Raw genomic sequence first — 26613 nt, 5'->3', positions numbered from 1 at the left:
GCTTACTAGTACCCCAATAAAATGTTCTTTTATCAAAACACTCCGAAAAAAAATCAGATCTAAATAAGGCTCAACCAGAACGTTTTATTTCACTATTTTAATAAAGCTTACACTTCTTTGATTGGATTTAAATGACATTAGTGGTGACGTGTGTTCACTTTACCTGAGCTGGGGAATTGATGCCCTACTACACATTACGGACTCCTGTAAAGTACTGACGGACTCCTTTGACTGCAGCTCCTCCTGCTGTTCTCCCATCAGCCCAATATAAACTGTGCGAACAGAGAAAAAGAAACATTAAAACATACAAGATTCTGTTCTTACAACGTACAAACGACATGCAAAGATAAAACATCAACACTCACCCTTAAAAACAATATTAACCATGGTAGTACATTGTTATGTCACAAAGATAGAATTTACCAAACATCTGAAGAGTCTGAAACAACATTTGCATGTACACCAAGCCAGAATAATATTTATTGGAGAAATTTCAAATAATTTTTTGCACTCACCATTTACTTTTTTAATTTTTTTTAAATTTTTATAAACAAAATCAGAATAAACTTAACATTGTGGGGAGAAAAATGGCATTTGCTGTGTCAAAACTACACATTGAATAACTCTGAAGTGCTATTTTCAACCCTTTTCCTTCTTCCCCGTTCTTTGAAAAAACCTCCACAGACTTCAGCATGCCTAAAAAAACCAAAATAATTGATATGAAACAACTTGTCAACTCGCAATTTGGTACAATTAGTTATTTCTCGTGAATAAAACCTAATTCTAATCCAGAAGGCTAGTTGTGCATGCTTTTGGGATATAACTGGCTTGCCTCAGGGAGCTTTTTCACTTCGTCGTCGTTGTTGTTGTTGTTGTTGTTGTTAACTCCTTGTCCTGATGAGCCTGAAGAACCGCTACTGCCTCTTCAACCTAAAAAGTTCAAATAAACACACCGGCATAATATAACTTTAGATCTTTGCGCAATATTACTCGTATTGGACACTGATGGCTATTCATTTGAGTGTGCAAACCTTGGAGTGCAGAGACTCTGGAGACTCAAGCATGTGCAGTAACTCAGAGTTGTCAATCTCCAACAGCATACCTGTGATCTTCCCCGCAAGGGTGGGATGCATACCCTGTATCAGGGGGTACAGGCGTTCACCTGTATAGAATGCACAGATGTCAGTCAAGACAATTACAATTTCTTGCTGTTAATCATCACCTTTCCCTCACGTGTGTGTTACCCAGTAGTTGTTTCTGTTCTTTTAAGGGTGCAGCTGCCAGCATTGAGGCTGTAAGAGGCTCCTGACCCCTCACGTGAACAGCAGGCTCTATATTTTGTGCCACCTAAAATAAAACAAATGATCACTAGATCACATGATGTTGAACCCATTAAATAGGCTCTCTATTGTAACATGCAAAGCTGCTTTAAAAAAAACATTAATGCACAAAGTAAATACATAAAAGTATTTCTTAAGGTTTACAAGACCTCCGTATAATATAATATATTTTTACATATATACAAATAAGATATAGTCTGGGTTCCAAACAGCTTTCAATTAAGCATTAGGTCAATTAAGACAAAAACAATTTCAACTCGTTGCTTGACTTTTGTTGTAACCAGATTATTCTATTAAACCGATTCAAACTTGAAGGTGAGAATTTAAGGTTATGGTTCAAACACATAGCAACATTCTGTAGAGCCCTACAGAAGCCATAGACCGTCTGAAACGGTTGGAGTGTTGAAAAGAAAGCAGTCCATGTTTTAGTTTTTGCTGTGTCTCCATTCACCAGCTTGTAAAAACAAAATCAATGTTCACAGACACATTTCAGGGCACAAATCACTTCATAACCAGAACAAAGACTAAAAGATTATTTCTAAATCTATATAAAAAATTTGTGAAATTCTAAGGAAAAGGGCAAAACTTTATCATATTTCATTGTTTTACTATTAATGTAGATGTTATTCATTTTCTATTGTCGTGGCTGATAGCAAGTTTAGCTTATAGCTCGGTCTACCCACGGATGCTCTGAAGCGCAACTTATGCCTTTTGTCCACTCTGCTAACAGAGGAATCACTTTGGATTTCACTCGTGTGACACAATTACACAAGATGTCAAAGCATTCAAAAAGTCTGAAACATTGTAAAAAGAAGTGCTGGAAAAATGAAGCTTAGCAGCCTTAACACCGATAAAAGCATAGCTTGCTCCATTTACCGCTATCATCTAATAAACAAAAGCAAATGTTTATCATCTAATGTTTGACAACATTTCACAGCATTGTCAGAACTTGACTGTAAAAACTTAAGTTTAGAAAAAAATATACATTTTAACAAAAAGCCATTTCAATGTAAAGATTTAAAGATTATTTTTACAAATTCGTTAGAAATTCTAAGAATAGGGGCAAATGTTACTTGTAGTTTTATCATGGCTATAATTTGTCCTCTTAGTGCTTTTGCACCATCGGAGGCTATAAAGTTAGTTTTGTTGTACATTATACCTACTGCATATTCTATTGCATCCCAAAAAAATCCTTATTTCATTCTATTCTTTAAGATGGCTATAATTTTCCCTTTGTTACTTTTAATAATTACCAATTATTTTATCTTTTATCTGCAATGCCTACGTCTAGCACTAGGGGCTCGCTAACATTAGCGTCTTTGCACCATCATAAGCTATAAAGTTGGTTTTGCTGTACATTATACTTACTACAAGTTCACTGATGTCCTTAGTCAAATGTATGCTTCAAGTGATCAGTCAGAGCTTTATATTAGCCATCAAAGTGTAGGACTTGTAATAAACATTGCACTGCTCCAATAGGATGCAAATGGCATACATGAATGTTCATTTTACCTGATGAATGACAGGAGCTGGTGCGTGGATGACCTGCTGCACATTACGGACTCCGGCGGAGTATTTGTACTGACTGACTCCTCTCACTGCAGCTCCTCCTGCTGTTCTCCCACCAGCCGTCTGTGTCCCAATGTTAGCTGTCCAAACATAGAAACATTAAAAAGACACTGCACATGTAATCCAAAGACAATAAAATTAAAATGAGACAAAATGAGAGTTACGGTGCTCAATAATAGGGAGACCTTGGACAGAAATGTAAATATACAGACCCTTACCCATTCGTTGAGTGTTGTTAATAATGTGAGGGACCTGAGTCGCGGCCTGGCGGACCGTGCTTATGGTGGTGGAGGGTCTGCGTGGCATTGCTTGTCTCACAAACTCAGCTGGAAATGGAGCTGGAGTGGACAATAACAGAAATTAACACATCTAGTTATGTTTTAAATAGAATGAATATAAGAGAACATTACTGACGGTCAAAAGAATAGAGACAACCCTTAACACGGTCTGTTAAAGCAAGGTTAGAAACAACAAACCAAGAAATTGCGACACTTAAAAACATGCCCCAGAACTGTTTGCTTTCCAACATTCTTGTAGTTATGTTCAACAGAACAAAGAAATTCATAAAGCAACTATGGTAGACAATGGGGTCCAGGACCTGTTTGGTTACAAGCATTCTTCCAAATATCTTTCTCGGTGTTCATCCGCACAAAGACATCTATACAGACAACTCGAGGGTGAGTAAACGACAGAATTTGTATTGTTGGGTGAAGTGTCCCTTTAAGTTTCATGTGAATAGACTTTTACCTTGTGTTCTTGGAGCTTGAGCGGTCCAGCGTGGTGCGGGCCTCAGGTTTGGCACAGCATTGTAATAAGAGCGAACCTGATGCTAGAAACGCAAACCTTTACATTAACACAAGAGTGATTAAACAAACACTGCAATAAACACACTCGCATAAAGCTAACCTGTGGTACAGAGGTCATGTAGTAACCAGAGCTCTGCTGGTAAGTGTTGGGTATGGCGGGGCCGGGAATGGCTCGAATGCTGGCTAACCTCTGCATGTACTGATTGGTTAGGATGGCCTTTCGCTCTTCTTTTCTTTGGGCGAGTGCCACATATAGCGGTTTGGTGCTTACGATCCGACCATTCATTTCAGTGACTGCCTTCGTGGCCTCTTCAGGAGAAGAAAAACACACGAAGCCAAAGCCCCTGCTGTGGCCCCCGTCGGTCATCACCTAGCCCACATTCATATTCCTCTTAACACATATAACTTCTGTTGATTATGCTTGTGATTTACAGTGCACTTAACGATACCTTTGCGCTAGTAATTGTTCCATAAGGCGCAAACTCTTTCCTCAACTTCTCATCGTCAATGCTGTCATCTAGATTCTTTACATAAAGATTCACCCCCTAAAGTGAAAGATACACAGACAGAATAAACAGTAGTTATGTATGCATTGTATGTCAAGAATATGGGGGAAAAGCATTTGTGTGTACCTGGTACCGTTGTATGCGCTCCTGCTTTATTTGCTCAAATTTGCGTTTGAGTTCTCCCTGTCTCTCCAGTCTCTTCTGAGCTCTACCCACATACAGCACCCTCCCATTCAAGTCCTTGCCATTCATTTCAGCTACTGCCTAACAGAGCAAAACACTTTATAATCAACAGGTCCAGGTTATTCTCACACATCCAAACATAATGGTTTATGATCATACCTTCCTGGCATCTTCATGGTCTTCGAAGTTGACAAAGCCAAAGCCACGAGAGCGTCCCCTTTCATCAGTCATCACACAAACGCTGAGGGTCTTACCTGTCGATCACAGGCCAAGTAGATCAATATCATGTAATAAAACAAATCAACGTGAGATGTGAAGTAAGCGGTGATACAATCATCTACCAAATTCACTAAAGATGCTCTTCAACTTCACATTGTCAACATCTTCACCGAAGTTCTTAATGTAGACATTGGTGAACTCCATGGCTTTAGCCCCCATCTCTGCCTCACGCTCCTTACGAGACTTAAAATGCCCAACAAAACTGCACATGAAGATTTGAAAAACAAACAGACACTATTATCAATGTAAAAGTCTAAACCCTTATTATGTTAAGAGTTATGCAATGATATAATAGGAAAATAAAAACCCTTTAACAACAAATCCAGACAATAGGGCATAAGCTAGGTGTTGCTTACAGCAATAAAGTATAGACGCAACACAAAAAGTATAGTTCATCGTTTATTTACCCTCATGTAATTTCTCCTTTAAAACACAAAATAATGTATTTAGAGAAATGTCTCAGTGGTTTTGTTTCCATACAATGAAAGTCAATGCCGTTTGGCTCTCAGTATCCAACTAAATCTTTTGTGTTCTTCAGAAGAAAATCGTACCGTTTTGGAATGACATGAGAGGAAATGAAAGATTTATTATATTTGGGGTTTTTTTTCAAGCTGAATTTTGAAAGAAAAAATAAAGAGGTGCAGCTGAAGTTAAATTCCAGTAATAGACTTTACGATATTTACACTTTCCGATCATTCAGAAGCATGCCATTCATAGTCCCAATAGCTCTGTTGGCTGCTTCCTGAGTCTCAAAGTGCACAAACCCGTAACCTTTTGAGCCATGTTCATCACAAACCACCTAGAATGAATAAAAAAACACAACTTTACTATAAAACATAATATATATTCATATGAAGTTAATTCATTAGAACTTTACTCACATTATGCAAATAAAAGAGCCTATACAATAAAATGGGACATACCTTACATGACAAGATGTTACCAAAAGCAGAAAAAGTGTCATAGAGAGCCTTGTTATCAATAGACTCATCCATGTTCTTGATAAAGATGTTTCCCACCCCAGATTTTCTAAGGCCTGGATCTCGCTGCGACCACATGATCCTGATTGGACGACCCTTGATGACTTCATAGTTCATCGTGTCAAGGGCACATTCCGCTATAAATCAATAACAATAATGTTTTCAGTGATCACTATTTACAGTAGTGTCGACAGGAGAGATGGAACTCTCCCTGTTGAAATATAACAACTATTCAACAATGATTATCTGGGGAAAAAATGCAATTCTATGAATGAGGATAATCACTTTAGAGATCATGTTGATTTTCTTAGTCTCGATATTTCTGCACACATTAAAATGTTAACTACACTTGAAGAATGATCAACACAGACATCTGTTGTTAGACGGTTTCTCTCCAAAGTCATCAGAACAACCAGGTGCAGGTTAGGCATCTTTTCTCACCATCAGCTGGCTGCTGGAAGTTGATATAAGCATACCCGAGGGACCTGCGTGTAATAACATCACGGCAAACACGAATGGACATGATCTGTCCAGCCGGAGAAAACTTCTGATAGAGCATGGCCTCGGTGACATCTTGATGGAGATCACCTACATACAGAGAGGCCAAAGGGTATGCTGGACCACTGCTGTTCATCCTTTAGAATCCTGCAAACAGAACATGACAGTTGGCCACAATACCCAATTTAAACATTTTAAGCCAGTTAAAGCAATCTGACCACATTAAGAGATCTTATATAGCATTCCAAGGCCTACAAAACATCATGCACGGTTGTCGTGATCGCATCGCAAAGCCTTTAAACACTGGTGTACGGAGTCATGTCCTGTATTCATAAACACGTTTCAATGCATCACATCAAACAATAATTCGAAGATCCGTTCAACTTAAATAGCCTTGTCTTACGCAGTTCAGGTTAAGAAACTCTTGAGCCACGCCACATGCCAAACTAACGCGAAAGTATTCATCTCAACAACTGCAACTAGAGTAACAAAGAAAGCTGGAAAGATGACTATAAGTCCTAGCATGCGTCTTTCGTGAAAAGATAAATAAGCACGATGAGGATAATGTCACTCCTTGCTGATGTGCTTTAAATGGCGATTTAAGACCTAAAACGGATATGCAGGTAAACTCTGCGCCATAACGTTACGTACAGTTACCTGGTGTAATTTGGAGCATATGAGCATATCTTTTAGGGCAGCTGCAACAGGTCTCCACCCCGCAAATTTTGCGTCCATTTAATTATTGCTCGAGAAACACCTGAAATTTGTAACGCGCTCCAGTGCGCGTCAATTAAATTGTCATCCGCGCGAGAAAATAGTTCCGGTGAGAGTTGCCTCCGAGTAGCGTTGCACATGCTTTAGAAATATAAAGATTGACGGCTGTTAATTTGATGTAGTGCGGTCTTTAGCTACCTGAAGTATAAGAACAAGCAAATTACCGACATGATCGTGATAGGTGACAAAAGGTATATAGTTGAGTTCAAAACTTACATAGGCCTTTACAGACACATGTAAAATGTTGCAAACTTAAGAAAAATAAGAGGCATTTTAAAAATAATGGTTTGTTTTTAATAAGGTACTAGCTTGAACAGGTTTTTTACATAACATATGATTTTACAAAAAATAAGGCAGTTCAAATGTTAACATACACACGTGATTCTTACTACTGTATGATGTTAACTGAACAGTTAATGTCAGTTTTTATGTTTTGTGATAGTGGTTGAAGAGTTTCTTGTTTGGTCTGATCTATTCAACTGTCCACTGGTCTTTGGAAAAGTGTTTGAAACCCTCCACACTCTTTGACACAGACTCATACACAACTATTACAAAAGATACAAACATTTTCAAATGCTGCTGAAGTCAACATCATACATTTGGGTGTAAACCTTTGGATTGGGTGACCAGCTTTAAATCTTATTATTTTGTTAAAACAACTTACTTTGTTAGTTAGCAACGCCCTCGTAAAGCTACAAAATATGTTTCCCATTAAAAAAAAACAATTGACTCCAAATAGCATTTTCTGAGGTTCACATGCACCCACCTGACTTTTCCAGATTCTGAAAGATGTGTGTTCACTAATCTTTATCTGAGATTATAAAATCTAGTTTAAAAGGTCTTTGAAGGATGCAATTTCCGCACTGCATTGATGTGATTTCATAAATATTGTATATACATACAGGAAAATATATTTTACCATTGGCAGCAAAACAATCTCAAAGGAACAAAGTGCAGTCAAATACTGTTGTAAATCTATTAAATATTGAGAATATGTTAAAGTCCTAGTGAAACTGACAAGCAGTCTGGCTTCAAAACAAACCACGCGACTGAGATTACACTGCTATCGGTCACTTGCACTGCGGCTAGCCAATGCGGAATCTAAATCCTCGGTCCTGATTCTGCTAGACCTATCTCCAGCGTTTGACACTGTAAATCACCAGATACTGCTAGCAACCCTGTCATCTTTAGGAATCCCAGGCTCCCCTCTCTTCAAAGCCTACCTCTCCGGCAGATCCTTCAGGGTATCATGGAGGGGCTCGCTGTCCTCTGCTCACCCACATGATCACTGGGGTCCCTCAGGGATCGGTGCTTGGAACGCTGCTTTTTTCCATCTACACGATGTCCTTGGGATCCATCATACAGACACACGGCTTCTTGTATCACTGTTATGCTGATGACACCCAGATCTACATTTCGATTCACCCAGACGATACCACTGTAGCAGCTCGAAACAGCCTGCCTAGATGACATCTCAGCTTGGATGAAAGAGCATCACCTCCAGCTGAGCCCGGCCAAGACAGAACTACTTGCGTTTTCGACACACCCCACTGTGCAACACGATCTCACCATCCAACTTGGCAATTCCACAATCACTCTTTCTGAATCAGAAAGGAACCTGTGAGTCATATTCGATGAACAGCTGTCCTTCAATGATCACATTGCAAAGACAACGCGATCCTCCCGATATGCCTTATTCAACATTCGAGAGGTTAGACCCTATCTCACTGAGCATGCGGCACAACTCCTTGTCCAGGCTCTGGTAATCTCAAGGTTGTACTATATTGCAATGCTCTCCTTGTTGGTCTTCCTGCAAAGGCTATCAAACCACTTCAGCTGGTTCAAAACGCGGCAGTACGCCTCGTCTTCCAACAGCACAAAAGGGCTCAATGTGACACCTCTTTTCATCTCTCTCCACTGGCTACTGGTTGAAGCCCGTATCAGATTCAAGTCACTGATGCTTGCCTACAGGACTATTACTGGATCTGCACCGGTGTTGCCGGTCCCACTCGCACCGCTCTCCGCGGGCTATGAACCGACGTCAGTCCGAATGGGAGACGGGCGCTCTAACGAGGAGGCTAAAGACCGCAGTCTCTAGCGTCTGTCGCTAGAGCGTCTCGGTTGGTCGGGGAGTGAGGTTTACACATTGCACAGCTCTTCACTAGCTTGCACCCGTTACACTGGCATACTTTAACACCCTTCGACAATCCATCTAGAACCTTGCGTTCAGCAAACGAGTATTGCCTTCTCATAAGGGCAGTAAATCCCGCTCATTCGCCTTCACAACTCCTTTCTAGTGGAACATTCTTCCTAACTCATTCCGGTTAACCATATAGCTCAAAACCTTCAAAAAACGACTTAAAACCCATCTCTTCTTTGAATACTTGACAGACAAATGAAAAGTAAAAAAACGAATAGGTAGTGGTCTAGCTTTTGTTAAAACTAGTAACTTTGTATTAGCACCTATTGTATTATAACATAATGCTTATTGCTCCCTATATTCTTTGTAAGTCGCTTTGGATAAAAGCGTCTGCTAAATGACTAAATGTAAATGTGTAATAAAAAATGACAATTCCGCCCTGAAATGACGATCTCAAATGATTTAACTCAGAGGGCTTAGCCGGAGCATCCTTTAACCCCTCACCTTCAACTAGAATTCTGCCCAGTTAAAGGGGAGGGGTTAACGGATGCCCCGCCCTAGCCTCCTAATAGGGTATGGACGTGTCATCCCTTGCCACATGAACACCACGTGAGGACACCAGAGCTCTGCTTACAATATTCAGTTCAAAACGCAATTCAGTTCAACAATTCAGTGTCCAGGAACACCTGATTCCTTTGTAAGTCAGTCATAGGGCAGTCGTACGGATCACCTTCGAGTCCAGCTGCTTGTATTTTCAGCAAATGATTGCGTGTTGTAGTCCCGGTTTCGTTGTTTCTCCTATTCTAGGCATTTTGCTGCGTGTTTTACCACTCAGGGGAACGTGTCCCGGTGCTCAAGAGGGGCGTGTTCAGGTGGGAAATTGCGTCATTTGAGATGGATAGTCATTTCAGTGCGGAAGTGCATTTTCAGATTTTAAATGAAGATTTTGAGAGCACGTGAATTTAAAAACGAAAATGACCCACATGGATAGCTATTATTTTAAACGCAGCAATATTTCATGAAAAAATAAGAATTATCATTCTTAGTTTCACAGGGACTTTAAGTAATCTTCATCGTGAGTCATGATTGTTGATGTTGGTGTTCATTTTTGTGTTCCTGTCAAGTTAGGGAACAAGTGTGATGATAAAAACATGGGTTGGAAAGTTTCTCCAAGGATCCCTAGTGGAGCATGACAACATGTATTTGCTCTGTTCGGCTGCTGGCCCGATGATAGGTGGCCTAACTGTGACGCGTTATTTGACGCCAGCGGGCCTGAAGGCGGAAGTAAGACAATCAACAACTGAACACGGAACAGCGGTTGGCGATATTATAAGTGTCTAAAAACAAGCTGTCTCAGAGGGATTGTTTTAGCTTCGTGTAATATTAAACAATATGTCTGTATTTGGCAAATTGTTTGGCGGCGGCGGGGGGAAAGGCGGAAAAGCCGTCAGCCCGCAAGAAGCCATACAGAAACTCCGCGAGACAGAAGAAATGTTAACGAAGAAACAAGAATACTTAGAACAAAAGATTGGAGCCGAACTAGTAACAGCAAAGAAAAACGGCACGAAAAACAAACGAGGTATGTATTGAACGACAAACCTTCCATTACATGGCTGATTTATAACTTTTAAAAGCCCTCTCGTGTCCTCCTGTCTTTGATTTCAGTGGTGTGGTAGCTACACCCATGCGTCACTTGAGTGCCTATCGAATTTACAAAGTAAATTTAGACATGTAAGACGTAGACCTGCTAAAAGACTACGAGTGGAGACAATTCAACAATCTGCCCTGTTGTTAAGAAGTTGTATTCAGGTGTTTTGGCCTGCTAAGGGCTCAAATGTCATTACTCAGTTATTAGTGTCACATGATGTGTTGTCATTGTGATAGACCTGTCATTCAAACAGGAAACGTTATAACACACACAAGTGGATTTTATCTTCTACAGACAAGTTTAAATAAGAATTGGAACATTTCTTAAAGTCATGACGATAAAGGCGAAATAATAATGACAAAAAAACCTAAATAAATACTAAATCTTTTGTTTTGATTATTTTCTTCTGTGCACTGAAACGATACTCGGCATCCATTCATGTTATGAAGTGGCGAGCAACTCATGATCCTTTCCGAATGACGTGCCTCTCAATATATTACAGAATTGTGTGCTTGACTCACACCGGGAGACCTAACTGGCTACTGTAACCCGTTTATCAAGTTTTATCTTGCGAAAGGTTTAGAATTCAGAACCAAGCCACAATACAGAAAAATAGGGCAGGTTCAATTGAAGTCATTAAAGAAATACGTTGTCTTGCTACAGAAGGACTGTTGCAAATTTTTACAAAAACAATTGTTCCTGGTAACTTTTAGATTTTATCAGTATCAAAGTATTTACGATGCATTTTAAAAAACAATCAGGATAACCTTGGACTGTGGACATTCAGTTCTAAATAACATCTATCACATCTGTACTGTATGCAAAAACATCGTGTTGGCATCATCCTCGCCTTAGGGAGATCATGTAGGTGACACACAAATCTGAAAGAGTACTCTTAACAATAACAATACATCTACCCTTCACAACCAGGCAGAAATAATGTATATGATAATTAAAGTAAAATACCACTCAGCGGCTGCTGTATTGTTTCCCTTCTGCAAACATCCTACATGATGGTCCTCACACACCTGGGAATTTTGTACTTGGAATTGGGATGAATCTTGTTTGTTGATGATAAAAAGCAATTACGTGCATATTTGTGTATCTGGGTGTCTTCTGATCAGAATATTGATTCCTCAGATATTTCCTAGTTTTATAAAACATACGTTTTTCATTTTCACAGTCCATAGTACTTTAAGAGGGCAAATCTATTTTTTATTATAAAAAATTATAATTATTAAAATTATTATAAATGTGTATATATTGACTCTGCTGCCTTTTTTAAAGCTGCTTTACAGGCTCTGAAAAGAAAGAAGCGATATGAAAAGCAGCTTGCTCAGATTGATGGCACTCTTTCCACCATTGAGTTCCAGCGAGAAGCATTAGAGAATGCTAATACAAATACAGAAGTGCTTAAGAACATGGGCTTTGCCGCCAAGGCCATGAAAACTGCCCATGAAAATATGTAAGATATTTAAATTTCACTTCGAATCTCATGAAGTTTGACTGGAACAGAACAGTAATTTAGACTTACTATATTTTTTTCAGGGATATAGACAAAGTAGATGACCTTATGCAAGATATCACCGAGCAGCAGGAATTAGCACAGGAAATTTCGGATGCTATTTCAAGGCCTGTCGGCTTTGGAGAAGATTTTGATGAGGTATGTCAAGATGTCGATACGCTTCACCAAATGAGGTTAACACTGTGTTTTGGTGTGTACCTACTTTCTAAACAGTGCCATTCGCAACAACATGGCATGCAGTATGCACAGAGACCTCTTTGCTGTATTTTGACTGAACAATATCATTTTTTCTTTTAGGATGAGCTCTTGGCTGAACTGGAGGAGTTGGAACAAGAGGAACTCGACAAGAACCTGCTGGAAATTGGTGGCACAGAGGATGTACCTTTGCCCAATGTGCCTTCAAACCCATTACCCAAAAAAACAGGTGTTGTGCTGTTTAGTGCATATAAACACTGTACATACACTTCAATATATTTAAAATTGCTTTTAGGTATTAATTTTATTGTATGAAATAGCACAAAATACTCTATTACTTCGTATAAGGGAATTAGGTGTCATGAAACCTGTATCACCTGACAGCCCTATGTAAACAACATGTGACCACAGTCTGCAGATTCTTTGTTTAGACAGTCAGAAGACGGTTCGGTTTTATAAGCAGTTTGTTAGGTTATCATACGAAAACACTGTTTTGTTTTCATTGCTTTTGACAATTTTTTTTTTTTTCCTGGTAAAGGTTCAAATAGGCTAACATTAATTTCAGCACAAAGCATATGATATCATTCTTCCATATTGCTGACTATAATTGTTAGACAAGCCATTTTTACATTATGGTCAAATGCCTTTCATAATAATTTAATCTCTAAAGACAATGGTACTGAATACTTATTTGATCGGCCTTTGATTATCAATTGTTGAATGCATATTAATTAAATCAGTCGGGGAAGTCATGCTATATTAAACTCACTCACTTAAAAATACATTAAAATAGTTGCATATACGATAACACCAAATCTTTATAACCTTCTGTCTTTGTGTCCCTCCAGCCCCAAAAAAGAGAGAAGAGGAGGATGAGGATGACATGGAAGAACTTAAAGCATGGGCAATGTAAACTGACTCCAGACTGATAAGACTCTCTTGCTTGTCGTGGTTAGGTTGTATACACAAACCTGAGCACCTTCAGAGGGTCAACACTACAAAACAAATAGCAGTGTGGCTAAAAGAAGTCCAGAAAAACAAGAGTTACGAACTTAAATGGATATGAAAGGTTTCAAAGTTAACCGGACAATGCAATCTGATTACATAAAATGTGAGGTTACCCTAAAATATTTGGTCATGATTATTTAAACAATGTGTTGTGGTTTATAACTATCCCTATAGAATGTATTTAAATTCTCAACACTTTGAAAACACGCTGACCTAATCATCTGACAAAATGGAATTGGTACTTGGTTATTTTATATCTTTATATCTTCGATCACAATCGTATTTAGTACTTCCCAATCGACAGCCCATCATGTTTTGTTTGGTGCTAAGTCCAAATTGTTAAAGAAAATTAACCAGTTAATGGCAGGTGTCTCCTGTTATGCTTTTTCTAGCCTTATACATTGATGTGCTGACGATTTTAATCCGGCAGTGGGTGGTTGTACTTGTTAAAAAATTAAAATATATATTACATTTTTCTTTTGAGAGCGTACTTATTTTGAAAAATGCTGTATCTGTTCTGTTCAGGTTGAGACATAAGTTGCATATGTGCACATTTGTATGTTAGATGGCTTTTACTTGAGAGATCATTAAACTTTTGGATTCCTTCTGGTGTTGTCAGTCTTTCTGTGGTGTATATCGTTCACTCTTACCCCCAGAATGAAATTTGAGTACGGATGTGTCTGCTGTGCTATGTGCCTTAGTGACTGTATATAACAGATACCTGAATACTGAGATCTATTGGATAAGTTGGGCATGATACACGTATTGCAGCTAGTTAGTATAATATACTTCAACTTTTTCTGTTGTCTGCGATGCCTTTAAAAGCCCCCTGTTCTGTATTTCCCTATCCCAAGTGTGGGATGAGTTTCCCCTTTTAATAAAGTGCATCGCTGCTGTCTTCTGCAAATAAAATCATTTGTTTGCCTGTTTTTATTTAAAAGCATTATACAATTACAGATATGGCCTCACATAGATAGACATCATATTTAAAGTGACTTTATAGTGCATACATCGAATTCACAACAATGACTTAATTAAGCCACGAGAATCATTACATTTGCAAATTACAAATACAAAAGTTCACAGTTTAAATATTGGTCTCCATGCATACAAAATTCTCCTTTACTGACCCAAGGATAGTCGCATTCTATAACTTGTCGTGTTCGTGACGCAATCACCCGTCGGCGGGAGCACGCATGCGCATTGCCCTCTAAGTTTCCTGCGCTGATGCAAGAGTGACTGCTGTATGTCGTGTGTTTGAAATTAAACTACACTACCATCATGTCAGAAGACGAGGTACTGTGGCGTTTTATTCCTGTTTTTTGTCATTATTCTCAATTTCTCAGCCGTCTTGAAATATTCAGACTGAGCTTGTGAGAAAGCTCGCCAGTTGCAATCCTGCTGACTTTCACGTGCAGTCTGTTTCATATAAAACTACGTGTTTTTTATTTTGAAATACACAGAATGTGTCACATGATAATAATTGCGTTATGTATTTAATATTGTATAAATGGAAACACAATGCAGTTTAGAAGTGCAAGCATTCCTTCCTTCTGCACGTTGAGCAAACAAGCATGGTGCTTTATTATGTAATAATAAGCATGGTGCTTTATTATAGATTTTATTCGACCCTACTACAACCAAGAAGAAGAAGAAGAAGAAGAAGCCCTTCATGCTGGATGAGGATGGCGATGGACTTGGAGAGGATGTCCAGCAGGCTGAACAGGGTGAGGTTGAGCCTGAAGCAGGAGAGGAACGAGAAATGGAGCCAGATGAAGATGAGTTTAAGAAAAAGGGTGAGAGGACCGATGATGTTATCGTGCAGCGATTTAAATGCATTTGAATCAGAACCATGAAAATGACAGCAGGTTTGGACTGTGACAATTTACACCACAGTTTTTCTCCATAGAGCCTTCGGATGATTTGGACGATCTGAATTTCTTTAATCAGAAGAAAAAGAAAAAGAAGCCGAAGAAAGTGTTTGATAATGACATTGAAGAAGGCATTAAGGTTAGTTATTCACCAATACAGCTGTGAACAGCTGTCGTGGTTTTCAAAAATCGATTTGACAGATTTTCTATTCCATTGACTCCTCATTTTGATTGTATGTTACTAGGAGCTGAAAATCGAAGGTGAACAACAAGAGTTGATGATGGAGGAAGAGGATTTGGACCTGATGCTACCAGCTAAGAAAAAGAAACCAAAAAAAGTGGAATTTGTTGAAGAAAATGACACTGTTGAAAAAGATGATGGTATGAAGATAGACACAATTTGTTTTTATTTGATTAATATCAGTAAAAATAAATAGTAGTAGTTTGTCAGATTATAATGGTCAGTGGTGCTTTGAAACATGTATGGATGTGATTTGAACTCCAAATTACTGAATTATTTATAGTCACTGAGGATGATAAAAACACTGATGGCATCACGTTCATCTCACTGTCGGGTCCAGCATGGTCAGGTTCAGAGAGAGACTACACATATGATGAGGTATGATAATAATTCGAAGCAGAATACCCAAGACAGAAATTACTTTCGCACACATCTCTTAGCTCAAGACATCTAGATGTAGGTTTGCTTTAACCTTGTTCTGTGTCCTTTTACAGTTGTTAAGCCGAGTGTTTAACATCATGAGGGAGAAGAATCCTGATATGGTGGCGGGTGAGAAGAGAAAGTTTGTGATGAAGCCTCCTCAGGTGGTCCGAGTTGGGACCAAGAAAACATCTTTTGTCAACTTTACTGACATATGCAAACTGTGAGTCCAAACTTTTACATTTATATAAAGACAAATAACTGCAAACTTATACTAAAAGTTTGGTTGAAACTATTTTTCTGCAAATAAATGCAAATAGAAACACACGTACCTATAAATAGTAAATTCCGAAAAACTGAAAATAATTTTGAAAAATTCCGTGGCTGTATATGTAAACTTAACTAGCAGGCCTTACTTCTCAATATTATTGGCCTTTTTGCTATTACATTAGTTTTTGTATCTGCAGGTTGCATCGGCAGCCCAAGCATCTTTTGGCATTCCTGTTAGCTGAGTTAGGAACAAGGTAAACCTTTAAATTCCGTTGTTTAATTGCGTGTTTTTTTAATGGTGGAAAAGTAATTTTGTTTGCTCTTTTTAGTGGGTCGATAGATGGAAATAACCAGCTTGTGATCAAAGGACGCTTTCAACAGAAACAAATAGAGAATGTTTTGAGAAGATATATAAGTAAGTCACAGAGATTTTGTATTTTGCAAATACAAGCACAAAGTAAAAGGTTGACTTACTTAGGAAATATTCTACACATTGTCAGCTATGTAAACACACCAATAGTACAATATGATTTTCCCCAATTGCTTCAATTCTGTGATTATGCAAAAACTGTATTATAACAGCAGTCAGTACTAGGGATGCACCTGTTGACCGATCATATTTTGTTACGGAAGTGCGTCAACGGCCGCATACACAGATTACATTTGAATCAATCTCGAACATGTCGTTTGTGTGGAAGTATTTAGAAGTCTGTGAGCAGGACGTGAAGATTGCTTTGTCAGCAAAGGACAAGTTAATTGTGGAGGGATTCGGTACAACAATCCTGATCCAACATTTAAAAGTTCACCATCTGAAAGAACACGATGAGTACCAAAAATCTGTTAATGATGCAAAACAGACAAAACCTTCATCCCTTACTCAACCATCCAAAAACCCAAGCCTTTACAAAAAAAGTAACAGAATTTGTTGTACTGGATCTGTTGTAGAAGACCAATGTTTTCGCAGATGAATGGAGCACATGTATCCGTGATACACACTGCCGTTTCTTCCCATGTTCACAGTCTACTTTATGCTGCCGTCAGATTCATTAGTTTTACAACCGATATATGGAGTGCTGATGTGAGCCCCATATCTATGCTCAGTCTGACGGGACAGTATATTGATGCTGATTTCCAACTTCATAAAGTTCTCTTACTTGCACAAGAATTCTCTGGTTCCCATACAGCATCAGCGCTTGCCATGGCTTTTGGCCACATGCTTAGGACTTGAAACATGCTTTGGGGGCATATGCTGCAGACTTTGGATTTCCTGTTACCCTCACTTCGTACCAATGGGGTCTAATCAAGAATATATTGACTCTTCTTGCACCATTTGAGGAGCTTACAAAAGAAACCCCCCTTTTCCACTGTGACTGCAGCAGATGTCATTCCCTCAATCGTTGCACTGAAACGTCTCCTAAGAAATAGCGCTGAAACGGATCATAGCGTTAACTTTCAAATCCGCTTTTTTGGAAGCAGTTGAGAAAAGATTCTGCGATATTGAACAGGAGCCCCTTGTATTGTCTGGCTACGACTCTCGTTCCAAGGTAACTATTAAACAAAATATATATAAATGTAAAAATAAAAGAGATAGGCTCTAACAGAATGTTATCTTTTTTATCAAAAGGTACAAGGATCGATATTTCACCAGCACAAGAAAGAGACCAGAAACGCTGAAGGGAAGGAAGAGCGTTAGCTGGAAAAATGCCACACGGAGCAAGTGCATTGTTGGCACTGCATGGTGAAATACAGAAGAAAATTCTGAAGTGATTGCGGACATAGGCAGCTGCACAGCACTGGAATTGCAGAGCTATCTGTCTAAAGCACAGCTACCAAGAAGCGAACAGCTGTTGGTGTACTGGCACAAAAATACTTTCCTGCACTCGCTGAAGTTGCGAGAGCATACCTGTCCACGCCTTGCACAAGCATGGACAGCGGACCTTTGTTTAGCTCAGCTTCTCGCGTGTTGGATGACAAACGAAACAGACGTAGTTGTGACAAAGTTGAAATGGATCTTTTTGTAAAGAAGTACGTGCATTCACTTTTAAAAGCCAGAAATAAACTTAAATTCTGTTATGGATGATTCTTTTTATTTTACATTAAAATGACTTACTTTGATTAAAAAGCACCTCCTGTAGCACTAAACTTTATTTGATTTATCATTTTTGAATAATTTATTTATATACTTCGGTTTAATTTACTTTAACTTGGAAAGCCCTTTTTCTTTCAACAAATTAAAAAACAAACATCTTTGTTCGGGTTGTTGATATTGTGTTGATTGTGTTGCTTAAATTGTTGAACTTTGAAGTTGTCAATTTCACATGGATACAGTTGATGTATTCATTTTTAGAGGCCAGTTTTATGTAGTTTCAACCCAATAAAAGAAAAGCAAAATGCTGATGCTAAATATCTGTACCATCTTTGGATTGAATGTGCTTATTGTGCAGTCTTTAATTTCAGACTGTTACAGTTATTGTTTTAATAGCCTTTTAAATACCAAATAAACATGTTGTTTATGTATACTCTCATTTTTTCTTGTTTGTTTCTTAAAGGAAATCGGAAATCGGTTTTGGCCTGTTTGCTTGTAAAGAAAAAACGGAATGGGCCATGAAAAATCTATAAAAGTGCATCCCTAGTCAGTACTGGTCCTCTTATATGACTGGACAAACACCACAACTAACTTACTTTGCCAATGGGACAATTCTAGAAATGTTAGAATTTTTCTTGGTTTATAAAGAACAAAGCATTGTTGTATGCTCGGCAAACTAAGTGCGGTGGAAAGCTAGAATACTGCTGTTCCTAACAACAGGCTTTGTTCTCACAGAGGAATATGTGACTTGTCATACCTGCCGCTCACCGGATACAATTCTGCAGAAGGACACGCGTCTCTACTTCCTGCAGTGTGAAACCTGTCACTCTCGTTGCTCTGTAGCTAGCATCAAGACCGGTTTCCAGGCCGTCACTGGAAAAAGAGCTCAGCTTCGAGCCAAAGCCAATTAATGCAACCCTCATGTTCTGGTCTCTTGCCCACAGCGATGCTCTGCCTCTCTGGCTGACAACAAGGCTCAAACCATCCTCGCTTCTGCCCTCTGAAGTGGGTGAACTAATCCAGTTTGTGGATCTCTGGAATAAACTGTTTTAAAGTTTGGGATGTAATTTCTATGAATATAATTGAGTGTGAATCTTTGCCTTGCCTGTTCTGTTTATCTACTCACCTCTTGAAATATTATGCATCGTTTTTCTGCTTCAGCCACTAAAGCAGATTTACCCTCGCAGAACAGTGTTTATATTTCAGAGAAATATGCAAGGATATTATTGGATGGAAATAGTACAGATCTTTGAAGATGTGATTTACTATTCTCATTTACACTTCTAGAAAGTGAGCTTGCTTTATCTGACTCGAAATACATTTTAACGGGTACATTAATGCACATGGAGAATGTCTGTTGATTTTGTTTTGAGAGTTCAACAGAAGTGTGAATCTCCTCTGAGCACTAGAAAATAAAAGTTTTTATTTAGTTAAACAGAAAAGAACAGATTGTGTTTTCTTTATTGTAAATGTTTTGGGGCAGGAGATGTCTGGGCATGTTTTACAGTTCCTAGATTAAAGTAAAAGTAAAGGCTTTTGGTTGACATTTTTTGAAATAAAAATAAACAAATATCAAGATTTTGTGCATTTATTTGTATTATGCTGGTAACTTTACACCTGGTGTGATATTGTGAGTCCCCCCAGAAACGATGAACCCGGTTGAGTTGTGACCTGGTTGATCTCTCCCCTGGACATAAACATGACTATGCTCTCCGTGTCACAACCTCTGGTGTCATGGATGTAGTTCGTTCCACTGCTTTTCCTGCACTCATGGCGATAAACAACTAAAAACATTTCAACACATTTTTTTTTACATGTCCTCTTATTACTTATAATCTTACAAAATATTATCAACTATGATACTATAATAAAAGTATGACTACTTTACATTAAGCAAATCAATGTTAACTGTCCATTGAATAATAGCGTTCATATAAAAGTTGTGGCCACCTGTTCCATGACCCTCAATGTCCTCTGTTTTTATATTACTTTATGTCATGTATATCGGATACATTTTTAAAAGTTTCAGGATCATCACATAGCAAATAGGTCCTTTAACACCCGATTCACTATTTCATAAGATAAATCGTTGCAATGGTCTTGCATGCTTGTAATAGACAATCAATTTGTCAATCCTAACATAAATTAAACTGGACATGAACATAATCTAAAAGAAATCTAATAAACTTGTCACGTTAGAAAAAAGTTTCGAGGGGACTGGCTTGCGCTTAGCAGGAAGCGGAAGTGTCACGCTTGGCGGAAGTAGTGCTACCCTGAACAACTGAACAACCAGGCGGAGGACGGGGATCCAAATTGTACCTTTCTTAACGAATAAATCCGGAGTAAACGCCCTTCAGAACGTGAGTTAGCCCCCTTATACCTCCAATAACATATTTTGCCTGTGTAACGACGTATTTGTGTTATTTTTCATGTAAAATGATCTTGTCTTCCGTTCCTGCGGGCAGCAGAGGGATTTAGCAAGTTTCTAGGCGTTCGTCGGGCCTCGCACGTCTAACCAGACACGGTTAATCATTACAATGAAATGTCCAACTTCTAGTCGGCCTCTTGTGTTTAATGATAAAGAAACATTAACAACATTACATACAATGTCGATAACTTTTACGTAATTTCGGCGAATTCAATGATAGGGTACATGGTTAGCCCGCTTGCTAACGTCATCGTAGCCTGCAGTTGAATTAAATCGAATAGCGTCACGATCGAGAAAAATAATTCTTGTTCATATGAATTATTTAAAAATTAGCATGTGAGCATATTGCTAGAGCTGTGGATGTGTTATATTTATTATATATCATATATTATTTTAGCACGTCGTTGAATACAGATGTTTTTTTCTGTTTTTGTTTCAGAAACGTGCACATTTATGTTTATCAAGGTTTATTGTTGTTCTCACATCATGCACCTCAAGTAATGTTGTCTATTCGTATTTAAACGTGGAAATAAGCATTAAAGGAATAGTGCAGCTGAAAATAATTTCATAATTTACCCACCCTCATGCCAATGATTTAATCTTCAGATATCATCAGACTGAAGTCCAGTGGTATGGTTCTGCATTTTTAATATCTGCTCTTATTTCATTCCCAGTCTAAAATGGACAAGACTGACCTGGTGCAGAAAGCCAAGCTGGCTGAGCAGGCAGAGCGCTATGATGACATGGCTGGAGCTATGAAGGCTGTGACCGAGGGGGGTGTGGAGCTTTCCAATGAAGAACGCAACCTGCTTTCTGTGGCATACAAGAACGTGGTGGGTGCCCGCCGTTCCTCCTGGCGCGTCATCTCGAGCATCGAGCAGAAGACAGAGGGCAACGAGAACAAACAGAAGATGGCACGCGAGTATCGTGAAAAGATCGAGACTGAACTGCAGGAAATCTGCAATGACGTGCTGGTATCTGCAATCTGTTCTTTTGATCTTTCATCCCAATTACAACAAATTCATATTTTGAAGCTTGTGTAAAGTTTTAGTTCGATTCAACATTGAGCTTTTGTGATTTTTGTCTGAAACCTGCCTTTTCATTTGTTCATACGAGCCATCATAATATTCCCATGCTTTCTTTAATAGGGTTTACTGGAGAAGTTCCTCATTCCCAATGCTTCTCAGCCAGAGAGCAAGGTGTTTTACCTGAAAATGAAAGGCGACTACTTTAGATACTTGTCTGAGGTTGCATCTGGAGAAGAAAAAACCAGTAAGTGAAATGTAGAGTTTCTTTGTTTATATCTAAACTGAAAAACGTGCAAATAGGTGTCAGATCTGTCTATCAGGGCTGGAAAAAAATATAGAACATTTCACAGTGACTATCATGTTTTTAATGCATTTAGTTATTAAAAAACGATCCAATATCACAAAAATCAAATCATTTGTTTATCACAACAATGAACAGATCAATTCATTTCTTTTCTCAGCCACAGTTGATAACTCTCAGAAGGCTTACCAGGATGCTTTTGAGATAAGTAAGAAGGAAATGCAGCCCACACACCCCATACGGTTGGGTCTTGCCCTCAACTTCTCTGTTTTCTACTACGAGATCCTTAACTCTCCTGAGAAGGCCTGTCATCTTGCCAAAACGGTTGGTGCTTGTTTGATTCTGTACTTAAAACATTTCTTAAACATTGTGTATAAATGGAACATATAGTAGTAGTTTTGTAAATGTTAAACTTCTTGTCATAATTTTTGCAACACCAGTGTGTTTTTCACTCGTTCAGCACAAATGAAAAATAGACATTTTTTTTTTTTCGCAGGCTTTCGATGAAGCCATTGCTGAGCTTGACACTTTAAATGAGGATTCCTACAAAGACAGCACCTTGATCATGCAGCTTCTAAGGGACAACCTTACTGTAAGTAATCCTCCTTACATTCGCCACCAATTATCGTTTATTTCTGTGTATTTCTTTTTGGGTGCATGATTGTTCCTTGTTATACCTGCAGCTTTGGACGTCAGAAAATCAGGCCGACGAAGCAGAAGCAGGAGATGGCGAGAACTAGGGGAGACAAAATTGATCTCCAAACACCCATACACATCCATCTTAAATACACAAATGGCTTCCACCAACCATCCCACCTCATTCCACCTGACACCATCCACGCCTCTCCATTCAGTTCCCAGCCCTGCTCCCCATACCTTCTGTATGATGATCAGCATGAGCCTAGTCCACAGGAAGATGCTCAGAGAAGCCCACCGATGCAGACACCAGGGGCTGGGGGGGTTGCGGTTGGTTCACAGGGTTTTATGCTGACGTTAAAACAGGTCCAGTAATTTTCTTTGTGAATTTAACGTGTACTGATTATCAAAACCCCTATCCTTCGTGTGAGTGAAAGAGCGAGTGCGCCGCTGATGGAGAGTAACTGCATGAAATCATGGCTGTGTTTGTGTGTATGCGCTTAACAGCAAGAGTGAGTGTATTGGGGATCTGGGGTTATGAACTCTAATCGTCTTTCCTGATAATTCCCTTTTTCCCACTTTAGCTGGTTGTGCATTTTGTCATCCTCTTTTTTTCGTTTTTGTTACGATCATTTTTTTAGTATAATTCATCTGTATTTACAGGTTTTATTGTATGGTTATTAAACTGGCAGTTTATTTTCACCAATTATGTGATTGTGAGTTCTCTGTTTTATTGATTCATTGGTGCTTTAGAACATAAATGTGGTGAAATAAGGTGAACATTTATTTATTAAAATAATGCTTTTCTGGTTGTAAATATAAGTCAGTTAAATAAATAGGTATTTAAAAATGTTCCATAAGGACTTATGTACTAAAATCATAGAAGGCCTATTAGGTTTTTTCTTAAACCCTTAAATCTCAGAGTTTGATAAGAACCAGTGAAATACTACTAGTACCTTCCCTATAAAATATTTTTTGCTTGTGGAATAAATCATAATTTTTAACTACTTCAGCCGTATGTTGCATACATGCTGCTAGTATAGTATAATTCTGATAGACAGTCATAGCGACCACATCTTCAACATTTTTAAAGTTATAGTTTCCCTCATAATGAAAATCATTTATTTAGCCACTTGTCATACTTATCCCTTGTGACTTTCTTCTGCATAAAACACAAGAAGATAATTTTAAGAATGTCAATAATGGAACTTGCAAATATGTTATGCCTGATCATGCCAGAATGTCCAGTAGTCGGTACCAATACCATGGTTCTCTGTACCAGTTATGGTACTCAAAACACCAGTACAATAAACGTCCCTGAAGTATTTGACTGTATTAGCATTGGCGCTAATCAAATTAACATGCATACAGGGACGTTTATTTTACATTCATTAAGTCATTTAGCAGACAGAGAATTCAGGGAGTAATAAGCAATATGTCATACAGGAGCAATAATGCAATTGGTGCTAATACAAAGTTACTAGTTTCAACAATTGAGATACTATTTACAATAAAAATGAGACTTATGTTTCCGTTGTGTAAATTTACCCCCACCCCAGTTAGCTGTGAAGGATGGCATTACACTGGAAAATTTGTCAACACCAAGGTCAAATCAAAGGACAAAATGTATTTTGCATAGCTGCTAAAAATAATTATACTGCAAGTATCCATATTTAATTGTGGGAACGAAAAATTTTAACGGGAAAGTTTTGCATTTAAGTTTTCCAATGATGTTAATATAAAACATTAACCTGAAGGGGGCCCTATAAGTCAGTTTAAGTTATAAAAAGATCTTCAAAGAGAAAATGCAAATGGAGATATTCTCTTTAACAGACATCTGTTTGTAAGGATACTATGTATGGGTTGCAGAGATTACAGGGAGCTTGGTTTTGTGATGTCATAAACCTCTGAATTAAAAAACAACTCATAAGAGGGAGAGGACATCTTTGCATCCCAGACTCATATGTACAGAAATGGGATGCACAAACACACCCAAGCCAAGAGGTTGCAGAAGCCTGTTCTCTTTCATTATCTCGTGTTCGAGATCCACCTATGGGAGATATGGACAGCTCCCCAGTTGCCCAATACACTCACAGCGAGGCTCTGAAATCCAGAGGATGGTCACCTGAAAAGGCGGTGCATGACACATTACAATATAACAACCCACATGGGCAGTGAGATGTCCCAGGAAATGAAAGGATGACATGTGGAAACATGCATACATAAACAAACCTGACAATGCAAACAGATATGAACTTATGGTGTCAGGTGGGGGAAAAATTACATGCTAGCGACAATGTATAAGCTGGGCTTGCTGCCTTGACTAAAGAAGGGATATAGAGTAAGGCTATGAAGAGCCAACCCCAGATACAGATTGAGCTACCGGAGTCCTGGTAACATCCAGCCGGTAGTATCTGAATATGAATGGGGAGGACCTCAACTTGCAGCGGCACAAATGTCCTGCAGTGAAACTACCCTAAGCAGATCCCAAGAGGCAACCATGCCTCTGGCAGAGTGAGCTCTAAGACCCCCTTGGGGCTAAAATTCATATGCCATGGATGTTGCTTCCACAAGCCAACGAGAGAGGTGTTGTTTAAAAATGGGGTTCCCGGTTTGTGATGGAGCCTAAGAAATGAAGATCTGATGGCTCTTTTAAAAACATTTGTCCTGACAAAATCCGATAGAATTTAGTGCACGAGGAAAAACCAGAGAGTGCATAAGACTCAGATGCAATGGTGTCTGGAAAGACAGATGATAGGGCTCACTCTGGCGCAGCTTTAATAGGCAAATGAATGAAACAGTGAGCATCCTTCATGAACCTACAAATGAGAAGGTTTTGCCCCACCACTGTGCCATCGAACTTGACATGACGCGCAGCGATAACTAGTGAGCACTTCTTTGCCGAGATAATCCACCACCTCACCGGTGTGGCATATGAAGATGCTGATTATATGGCATGATTATTGCACAGGTGTGATTTAATCCGGCCACAATTAAAGGCCACTCTCAAATGTGCTGTTTTACTTATCTCGGCAAAAGAAGAAATGCTCACCAACACAGATTTAGACAAATTTGTGAACAATATTTGAGAGCAAAATGTTAAATAAGCCTGAGGCCTTTGGGTTCTTCTCATGAAAATTGAGGGCATAACCAAAAGGACCAAAAGGGTTGCAATAATAATTGTGTTCAGTGTAGAAGTACACTCTTAGTTAAGTTTTCATGCGTTAATCAGATGGTCAATGTGCAATACGTAACAAAAAGGCAGCACATTTCATAAATATTAATGAATAGACCAATCATCATACCTAGAAGGAAGGATGCAAAGATCAGTTCCTTTTAAAACAGATGTTTTCCGCACGATGGTTACGAATTCCACAGCTGGATTTCTTTTTAATATTAATATCTATATCATCTAATGTGATATAGAATAAGTTTATGTAGTATAACAACATCTAAATAAGACAATATCTAGATTTATTTAATATATAGCAAGACGTAAATCGGTTTTTAATTCTATTCATGAGAGGGGCATTCATCGGACGCTTGTAATTTAAACATTCACTGTCTAAACACAAAGTTGTATTATTGAACGTTTGTTGTCGTTGTTGTTCCTGAAATCTCTTCTGCTGGCATCGATATAATCCTGATTTTTATCAATAAAAGCTATCACGATCTTACTTAAAAGTTTTGATCATCATAAACTGACAATTTGATGCAGATCTAAACCTAGATTGGATTTTGTGATGTAATCCAAATTCACAATCCTTATTTCCTTTTGAACAATTTTTAGCTTTGATCCAATCTGATAGCCAACATCCAGTCGTATTACTTTTGAGCAGCTGCCCCCTGCTGGTGTCAGTAAGACGTAGCAACATGCATGG

General features: G+C 38.6%; 4 protein-coding genes across 11 annotated transcripts; 3 read left to right on the top strand and 1 right to left on the bottom strand.

Moving 5' to 3' along the window:
- Positions 1-382: 382 nt before the first annotated feature.
- On the bottom strand, positions 383-10842 carry pabpc1l (poly(A) binding protein, cytoplasmic 1-like). 5 transcript variants are annotated; one of them, XM_079467609.1, is made up of 16 exons: positions 6819-6973; positions 6105-6308; positions 5607-5800; positions 5367-5482; positions 4746-4885; positions 4564-4658; positions 4348-4485; positions 4165-4260; positions 3816-4085; positions 3657-3738; positions 3128-3247; positions 2853-2989; positions 1245-1347; positions 1032-1162; positions 833-930; positions 383-696 (listed from the first exon to the last, which is right to left on the bottom strand). In XM_079467609.1, exons 2-15 carry the CDS (start codon positions 6295-6297, stop codon positions 847-849), a joined length of 1899 nt encoding a protein of 632 aa, XP_079323735.1. In that variant the 5' UTR covers positions 6298-6308; positions 6819-6973; the 3' UTR covers positions 383-696; positions 833-846. The 5 variants fall into 5 exon arrangements, with proteins under 5 accessions (XP_079323735.1, XP_079323738.1, XP_079323739.1 ...); XM_079467612.1 differs by lacking the exon at positions 6819-6973 and adding an exon at positions 10675-10842 and having other exon boundaries at positions 453-696; XM_079467613.1 differs by lacking the exon at positions 6819-6973 and adding an exon at positions 9806-9926 and having other exon boundaries at positions 453-696.
- chmp4bb (charged multivesicular body protein 4Bb) lies at positions 9668-14061 on the top strand. The gene is made up of 6 exons (XM_079467617.1): positions 9668-9947; positions 10200-10654; positions 12011-12188; positions 12272-12386; positions 12546-12672; positions 13292-14061. Exons 2-6 carry the CDS (start codon positions 10468-10470, stop codon positions 13354-13356), a joined length of 672 nt encoding a protein of 223 aa, XP_079323743.1. The 5' UTR covers positions 9668-9947; positions 10200-10467; the 3' UTR covers positions 13357-14061.
- A 567-nt stretch (positions 14062-14628) lies between these two features.
- LOC306900565 (eukaryotic translation initiation factor 2 subunit 2-like) lies at positions 14629-19925 on the top strand. Of its 4 annotated transcripts, none has more exons than XR_013787305.1 (10): positions 14632-14747; positions 15070-15247; positions 15361-15461; positions 15568-15703; positions 15847-15941; positions 16058-16206; positions 16451-16507; positions 16583-17238; positions 17295-17797; positions 17878-18771. XR_013787305.1 is itself a non-coding variant. In XM_079467680.1 (10 exons), exons 1-10 carry the CDS (start codon positions 14733-14735, stop codon positions 17944-17946), a joined length of 954 nt encoding a protein of 317 aa, XP_079323806.1. In that variant the 5' UTR covers positions 14632-14732; the 3' UTR covers positions 17947-18777. The 4 variants fall into 4 exon arrangements, 2 of the variants coding, with proteins under 2 accessions (XP_079323805.1, XP_079323806.1); XM_079467680.1 differs by having other exon boundaries at positions 16583-16668; positions 17730-17797; positions 17878-18777; XM_079467679.1 differs by lacking the exons at positions 17295-17797; positions 17878-18771 and adding an exon at positions 19075-19925 and having other exon boundaries at positions 14629-14747; positions 16583-16668.
- Positions 19926-20547: 622 nt separating this feature from the next.
- On the top strand, positions 20548-23434 carry ywhabb (tyrosine 3-monooxygenase/tryptophan 5-monooxygenase activation protein, beta polypeptide b). Its single transcript, XM_079467537.1, has 6 exons — positions 20548-20699; positions 21442-21741; positions 21916-22039; positions 22257-22420; positions 22593-22688; positions 22780-23434. Exons 2-6 carry the CDS (start codon positions 21448-21450, stop codon positions 22834-22836), a joined length of 735 nt encoding a protein of 244 aa, XP_079323663.1. The 5' UTR covers positions 20548-20699; positions 21442-21447; the 3' UTR covers positions 22837-23434.
- The last annotated feature ends 3179 nt before the right edge of the window (positions 23435-26613 follow it).

Source organism: Barbatula barbatula (genome assembly GCF_947034865.1).
Source record: "Barbatula barbatula genome assembly, chromosome: 11".
NCBI lineage: Eukaryota > Metazoa > Chordata > Actinopteri > Cypriniformes > Nemacheilidae > Barbatula > Barbatula barbatula.
The sequence above is the reverse complement of the archived record's forward strand: the minus strand, read 5'-3'. Positions and strand labels throughout refer to the sequence as shown.

Excerpts from the sequence above, each read along its gene's own strand:
- pabpc1l (XM_079467612.1), bottom strand. The coding sequence starts at position 6,297 with ATGAACAGCAGTGGTCCAGCATACCCTTTGGCCTCTCTGTATGTAGGT. Across the intron at positions 4,486-4,563 it reads ACCATGAAGATGCCAGGAAG|GCAGTAGCTGAAATGAATGG; the intron begins GTATGATCATAA and ends TTGCTCTGTTAG. Across the intron at positions 4,261-4,347 it reads AGCGCATACAACGGTACCAG|GGGGTGAATCTTTATGTAAA; the intron begins GTACACACAAAT and ends CTTTCACTTTAG.
- chmp4bb (XM_079467617.1), top strand. The coding sequence starts at position 10,468 with ATGTCTGTATTTGGCAAATTGTTTGGCGGCGGCGGGGGGAAAGGCGGA. Across the intron at positions 10,655-12,010 it reads CGGCACGAAAAACAAACGAG|CTGCTTTACAGGCTCTGAAA; the intron begins GTATGTATTGAA and ends CCTTTTTTAAAG. Across the intron at positions 12,189-12,271 it reads AAAACTGCCCATGAAAATAT|GGATATAGACAAAGTAGATG; the intron begins GTAAGATATTTA and ends TATTTTTTTCAG.
- LOC306900565 (XM_079467679.1), top strand. Across the intron at positions 15,248-15,360 it reads AGATGAGTTTAAGAAAAAGG|AGCCTTCGGATGATTTGGAC; the intron begins GTGAGAGGACCG and ends TTTTCTCCATAG. Across the intron at positions 16,669-19,074 it reads TGTTTTGAGAAGATATATAA|AGGAATATGTGACTTGTCAT; the intron begins GTAAGTCACAGA and ends TTGTTCTCACAG.
- ywhabb (XM_079467537.1), top strand. The coding sequence starts at position 21,448 with ATGGACAAGACTGACCTGGTGCAGAAAGCCAAGCTGGCTGAGCAGGCA. Across the intron at positions 22,040-22,256 it reads ATCTGGAGAAGAAAAAACCA|CCACAGTTGATAACTCTCAG; the intron begins GTAAGTGAAATG and ends TTCTTTTCTCAG. Across the intron at positions 22,421-22,592 it reads CCTGTCATCTTGCCAAAACG|GCTTTCGATGAAGCCATTGC; the intron begins GTTGGTGCTTGT and ends TTTTTTTCGCAG.